The 7,636-nt window shown below is 33.2% G+C and overlaps 1 protein-coding gene across 1 annotated transcript; it reads right to left on the bottom strand.

Moving 5' to 3' along the window:
- Positions 1 to 318: 318 nt before the first annotated feature.
- LOC123712101 (cytochrome P450 6B6-like) lies at positions 319 to 3,413 on the bottom strand. Its single transcript, XM_045665055.1, has 2 exons — positions 1,970 to 3,413; positions 319 to 1,344 (listed from the first exon to the last, which is right to left on the bottom strand). The coding sequence occupies exons 1-2, from the start codon at positions 3,336 to 3,338 to the stop codon at positions 1,154 to 1,156; spliced, it is 1,560 nt and encodes a 519-aa protein (XP_045521011.1). The 5' UTR covers positions 3,339 to 3,413; the 3' UTR covers positions 319 to 1,153.
- Positions 3,414 to 7,636: the final 4,223 nt, after the last annotated feature.

Raw genomic sequence — 7,636 nt, forward strand, 5'->3', positions numbered from 1 at the left:
ATTAAAATTATCATCGCAGTTATATCGCATCATTCAATATAATGTCATCAACCGATTCTAAGACATATCTACAGCGCATACAATGCGATAAATCATTGAATCAGGAAACATTTCCACAAGAATAACTAAAATTTCTTTTTGGACTTACAGCACAATACAATTTGCAGAATTTTACGACACTAGTTTTTATCCACTTTGCATTATTTTATACGTAAATTGTAAGTAGAGCCTCCGCCAACTGCAAACTTCTTATGTCTTTGAAGATAACTTCAAAAATAAATTAATTAAAAAATCGGTTGTCTGTAAAGTTGGTTTACAGACGATAGAATGATGGAATGGTTGCTTTTTCAAAAGAAAATTGTAATTTTATTTCTTTGATAGATATTTTGTATAGATATAGAGAAGTAGGTAAATGGAAAGAACAATTGAATTCATCAAGTTACATTTATTTGTACGCATAAATACAATTATGTCATTTTTTTACGATACTCACTCAAGTAGGAGAGAGACAAATGTCGAACGCTGCCGAACGCGGAGGCCGATTGTGCCTCTTTGTCGCTCGTTCCGCGCTCTTGCTTGCGCTTCAAGGCTTAAATGGAACATCAGCCTCAGAGCGAGGTAACGCCGCATGCACCATGTTTTTTCGTACGTGCAGCCGGCTCCATTGAATTATTAGACGTTGTCACGTCAAAAAAAACACAACCCTAAATGTACTTTATTTTATTTCGCATGTCATCTCAGAATTACTTCCTAAAACTGTACAATAAACAATGTTATCCGTAATTGACATAACAATTGTGTAATTAGTCAAGTTGCTTATTTGAAGGAGATTGTGACATTTGACAGTAAACAGTTGTTTCACAATTAATTCGTCTAAATATCAATCAATAGTTGCAATAATTTTGCCTCGTTTGTTTATTACTTTAAAAAAGCTCTAGTTGATACAAGCTTAGATCTAAGGAGTATTCAATTGAGCGTTTCATAGAAATATTACGTTTATATTCGAATAGTCCTCGTTTCAAATATATATACAATAACTAAGCTATGTTATCAAAACATTGATCTAAGAAAAATAATATTCATTAGCCATGACACACGCCAAGGGCGTTGCACTTCAAGGTTAGATCTCGTATAACTGGTTTTCGTATCGACGTTACGATATAATTGGCACATTCGAGTCCCGGGGTTTGAAAGTCAAAGGGACTCCACCAACCACAGTCTGGACGATGTCGGAAGCAGGGTTTACACGAGGATAACGAGGCGCTCCTGGTGCTGGGTACACAGAGAACCGCGATAATACTGCTGCCAAGCCTGCTAGTGATTGCATCATTCCGAGACGAGCACCTGTATTACAAAAGAGAAAGAAATTATTTTTTTTGAACTAATGATTTTAAAAAATCTAATTATATCATATACAATAGGTAACAAAATGTTCGTATAAGATCAAGCATACACAGTCGTTATCGTAACAACAAAGCAATAAGAGCAGGATTTAATGATAATGATATTAGTTTTTGAATTAAAACGTCGTGATACAGTGAGTCAAGATGTCCTAGCAGCACAAAAATTGAAACTCAATTCAAATAGATGTGTATAAAGACGAAAACTATATTTTATCATATTTTTCCTCTCGAACATCATTTCGTTCAATAAAGCTTTTATCTGAGTAATGATTGTTTTACTGTATGTATACATACGCGGAGTTCGTATTTATGTTATTACTGAAAAAATGTAAACTACAAAAACAAAATAAAAAAGTGAATTCGTAATTTCATGGCTTACAATAGAACTTTTTTTAGAGATTTAATAAATCTATAAAACCCGCAAAAGCCCTCGATGGCTATAGAGTTGAATCCGTTTAAGAAATTGTATTTAAATGACGTGTATGTTAGTGTGAACCGCAAAATGCACAGTAATAGATTCAGGTGCCAACTAAAATATTTGTTTAGTTTAATTACATATAACTTACCAATGCAAGCTCTGGGACCGTCACCAAATGGCAAGTAAACATTTTTATATTGATCGCCATTCAATACATCAGGATCAAAACGTTCAGGACGGAACTGCTGTGGATCATTAAAATACTGCGGGTCATTGTGTAATGCCTGTAGTGGAATTATAACTGAAACTTCTTCATCGATTGTTAAATTCAAATCTTCAAAAGTATATTTGCGTGCACATTCACGTATAAGAAATCCTAATGATGGAAATACTCGCATAGCTTCCTTAAATGTCCATTCTAAATATGTCATCTCTTTAACAGCTTCATAGGTTAATTTATTGCCATGCTTAGCTAAAACTCTATCAATTTCCTGTTGGACCTTACGTTGCACATGCGTGTTGTGGGCTAATTCATTTAAAGCAGTGCTGGTAGCTGACGATGAAGTTTCAAAACCTGCTGCGAAAAATACGAACATCTGAGCAGCTAATAATTCATCATCAACATGCAACTCCGCGAGTACCGCTTTTCCATCAGCTCCTACGCGTTCTATCGACTCTCCTACTATGGTGCCCTTCTTCTTGCATTCTATCAACAAGTCAACAAAGTCGTTTCTATTTGATGGCTCAAAGTTTCGTTGTTTCAGTACCTCTTTTAGGAGACGTATAATAGTTTTTTCCACGTTGCCAAGAAACTTGAGATGTTTAAAGGTCTCAGGAAATAGTTCTTTCAAGAAGTTAGTTACTACATTCCTGATACCTAATTGGAATATTTTGGCACCAAGCTTCCTGAATTCAGAGTCATCGTCCTGTAGTGAGTCTGCATCTAAGCCAAAGCCACAGGCCCCTATAAAGTCAGTTGTATAACGCGCCATGAGATCCCGTGCATCAAGTACACCCCCACTTTGCTCAGTCGCCAGCAACGCACGCAATTGCAGTCTTTCAGCACGTTCCACAATCAGGGGGAACATAGCACGTAGTTTTCCTGTAGTGAAAGCTGGAGTCAGTCTCTGCCGTAACAATCGCCACAAATCACCATCAGCGAAAAACAAGTTGCGCAACATTGGCTCGATAACCATTTTGTGAGTATTAAGACCACGGGGATAGAAGTGATAGAAATCTGACGTCAGTACTTTTTTTATTAACTGGGGATCCCGTAGAACAATTTCGGGCTTAGTTGATCTGTAAAAGCCAACCACTTTTTCTTCCGGATACTTCCAGTAAGCCTCAGCGGCTAATTCAGTTGCGCTCTTCTGCATTAGGTAATTCCTTGCATTGTTTCCAAGAAAGGGTATAGGTCTGTCGTTTTTCACTCCTTTATTCTCCCAATATTTGAACGTTCTAGTACCGTAAAAGTACAAAGCAACCAGCACAATTATTGTTAATGCAATTAAAAGCATATTGCAATATTTTAGTGACCCGTTATGTGTTATTTATGTTATCAAATAAGTTAATTTATCGCGCAAGCGTCTGGATGCGTAGTAAAGCGAGAAGCTACTAACACAATATCATTACATCTCGACCTTGTTGCGTGCCCCCTCATACTACACGTTGTTATTATCCAGGATTATACAGTATTAGAGTTTACCAAAAATTAACGTGTGTTATAATATTTTAGTATGCTATAATAGATAGTTTTACTATGCATAGTGTATATACTAACTGATTCTTATTTTTATATTACTTATCACTAATTTACGTGCATAGTTAATAATGATATACTTTTTCGTGATGAATATTTAATTATTTACTTAATTTGTCTTCTATTAAACAAATAGGAAGTCCAGTAAGCAATTTGTGTATTATTTATGATCTACATTAAATAATACACAAATTTCCGGTATACAAAAATGTAATTTTACATACTTTAATTTATACATATTTAAAAAAAAATTGCATTTAATGCAAAACATTATAAAGTAAAAATAAGTACAAAACATTCAAAACGAAAACTTTTATTGGAATGTCTTAAAAACACAAGGTGTACTAACTAATAGACGGTCCATTTAAATTTATCAGGACGTTAATAAGAGTTTAAACAATCCAACATTTCAATTAAGAATCGAATGGTCCACGCTGCTGGAAGTGAAACGTTGTAGAGATAGAAAAAAATATCAACTGCTTTTAATAAGTAAACTATACATCTAACTTATTAATATAAAATATTTTACGATTTTTAATTTAACTATTCAAGTTTGACATATTTCTATATCTTCGGTATGTTATAAAAATACAATTAAAATATATATATATCATAAAATATAAATACCAGAAAACAGCGGATTAGGTATGAAATATGCACTCAAAAATGATTTTTCAGACCACTACCGAATATATCCAGCTCCGGGTAGTCAAGTCACACTATAAATTTGTAGATTTCAACCAGTATATTTGTATATGTTATGTGTTTTGTATTTAATAATGATTACAACCGAAGTGATCATATTAATAAAAGTGCGTCTGTCGATATTCTGTGTGATTATAGAAATCTTTGCCATAAAATAAACAGAATTTATTAAAAGAACATGTGTCCCAATTCAAAAAACTAACTACGCTTTTATAATAATTTGTTGTATAGGCATGAAACAATGTCCTTCCAAAGTCCAAAATCGTATGTAAAGCTAGAACATATCTCTCCTTAATTTTAATTACAACTTAATTGCTATATATATTTTATAAGGTGCAACGAAATATCTGCAAATATAGAAAATTATTTAAGGCGCAAAATATGTTAACGCTAAAAAGTCTATATGATTTGAAGTCGTTTTGTTTTTATATTTTTCCGTATCTTTATTTATTTAATAAATACTTCGTGTGTAGTACAACAGTGTGATTAAAAATATTTTTGTGTGGCTGGCTGTACAGGAAAAACAATTTGTTTGATCGAGTTTGCATTGATGTACTTCAAAGTCTGACTGTGCTCACAGCGTGGAATCTAAATTGAAACCTGTCACGAAAACCATACATAAAACTAGAACAGTTTTTATGGTTCAGTGCTATCGCCTATTCCTAAAACTGATATCAATCTTACTCTTAGATAAATCACCATCCTATCTTCTTTTTATAAACCATGCATCCATCCGTCTACAGAGCCTATAGCAAGCTGGATATGTAGCCTGAAGTTCTTAAATGGCAATCAAAATAAAGGCTCCAAGCCATAGGAATCATGCTCATTAAGCAAAAAGCGTTTTCTTTCAACCACAGCTTAAATGTGACGGAGATACGAACGATTAACTTAGTTTAAAGTATATGTTATTACAAACGCACGCTAAACGCACGAAAACAGATCCGAAAGTTATCGATTGTTAAATACATAATTACACAATCTCACGTAAAAATTTTCATAGCGATAAAAGGAGTTTAATTTACGATTTACGTATACAAGGTTTCAACCAACTTCAAACAATCTAATTAAAATAACATTGATTTCTTTGGGATATAGAATCGTTCTGGTATTTGTATTTCATATACTAGGAGAACTGAATTGTACGAGGGGTAAGGTTTATATAGCCATATGTTATATGGTTATATAACCAATACGTAATATAAATAAAATAGTACGTCTACAAATAAATAGAGTATGTTTAAATGAAATTAATGTATCCCAAAAGTGCAGGCGGTCACAGGATCGAAATCCTTTCTCGTAAGGGCTTCTTTGTCTTCATTAGATCGAAACCTTCGGACCAGGTTTAATATTTAAGGATTTATGGTCCCCGAGGAGACATTCATTTTAACTCGTTAGTGAAATTGCGGCCACAGGAAGGTGGACAGTTTGAAATTATTTTTCATTTTTGTATTTATGTTAAAACTGAAACAAAACACATACGCATGATTTTTGTCTAGATAAAATCTGTACTATACATATTCACAAGATATTTTTTTTGTTTTATATGAGAGTTTTTTTTCAATGTAATTCATGAGAGTGGTTGACTAAAGTTATATATTGCTAAAAAATAAGGGTAGACATAATAAAAAGTGAGAAACTTTCAGCAAAATATGAAAACCAAACTGAATGCAGAAAAAAAAAGTTTGGAGGAAGTTAGAAGAGGCCTACTGCAACGGCTGCAACTATAAATAGAACTTGCGTTCAGTCCCAGCTTCACACAGCTGAATAAGAAAATAGAAAGAATAACAATAAATGAGTTACAAGATGCCCCTTGCATCTAAACTATTCCATATTATTTGTTTATAAAGGATAATGTAGATCTTTGATCTTTTTTAAACTGTCCAGTAATTTTTCCAGTAAAGGTATACCTAAGTTACATTTTCCACAAAAAAATCTTTATCTAGATAAGTTTTAATATCACAGAACTTAAATTTTGTGTTTGACTATACTCCCGAGAGTAATTCAACTTGAGGTAGTATATTAATATGAGAATGACCCGGCTCAACTCCATTTCTTGCCCTTTGTGTCTGGATTTAGATCGTTTAGCTAAAGGTTGAAATATAGCGACATGACCAACTTATACAACAGTTAGCGGAGAGTGCAGCAGTAAAAATACACGCTGGTATAAAAATACACATTTGCCCTCATTATTTTTACTCTCTTCTTTACACCCACTATATCTATAAACCAAGTTTGCCTAATTTGAGTCGGATGATAAAATAATTTGGAAAAATATTAAATCAGCGCCAAAGGTTAATTTAACGTATTTAAATAACTCGTTAACTATACAATATTAACAGTGAAACAGCTCTAAATCAAACTAATATGATAATTAAATTTATTTTTGTCTCAATAGTACTCGCCATTTTTATATACATAACTGGACAGACGTTTGGCCTCAATCACACATGTTAAGTGGTATGTGGGCCAATGGATGGCACGTCTGACCAGGAGATGCTGCTTGAATGAACCCATATTATATGCGTAGCGAAGATAGAAGGGTACCCATTGATGTTTTTAAAAGGAACGACGTACCAAATCGTGCAGTGCAGTACCTTGGTAAGTCGAAATTGTGTATTTCATCAGAGTAAAACCTATAAATGACAGTGAAGTGTTAATACATATTTTGTTTTTAACTCAAATATACAAACAAAATAGATACATTCAAACCTACAATGTGTGAATTCGATTTATTCCCCCTTTAATACTAGCGTGATACGTCATATCATAAATACTAAATCATAAATTACAGATATTTAAAACAACGAGAATAATCTATGATTTCTCTTCTTTGTTTCATAAGTCAAACAATGCATTTATACCTCCTTGCGTATATGGTTTGACTTAGTATTGTCTTTTGTTAAAATAGCTTTTACACATTTAAAGAAAACCCTTTTTTACCGGATTGAAGCTATGTATTATTATAAACTTAATAATTATTTTACATACTTTTAAATTTCTCCCGACGTTTTGCGTGCTTTACTGCGTGCGTGGTCACAGTGACCGTGTTTAGTTTATAATAATACATAGCTTCAATCTGGTAAAAAAGCGTTTTCTTTATATGAGTTGACTGTTTTTCAGGATCAAGCGAAAAAATTAAATGACTAGTAACGTAAGAAATTAAATGTCATTAAGGATTACATTAGTCATTCGTCCCCAATATATTGTCCGTACTAATAGGGTTTCGTTAAGGCTTAACCTGTCCCCGTGTTAAATTGTCACTTTTAATTACACAGCCTTCAGGATATCTACCCATATCCATTAGCCGACCTTACTAGTGGCGGAACTTTATAGGATCAAAGCTTATTTCGG

The sequence above is a fragment of the Pieris brassicae genome, chromosome 7 (genome assembly GCF_905147105.1).
Source record: "Pieris brassicae chromosome 7, ilPieBrab1.1, whole genome shotgun sequence".
NCBI lineage: Eukaryota > Metazoa > Arthropoda > Insecta > Lepidoptera > Pieridae > Pieris > Pieris brassicae.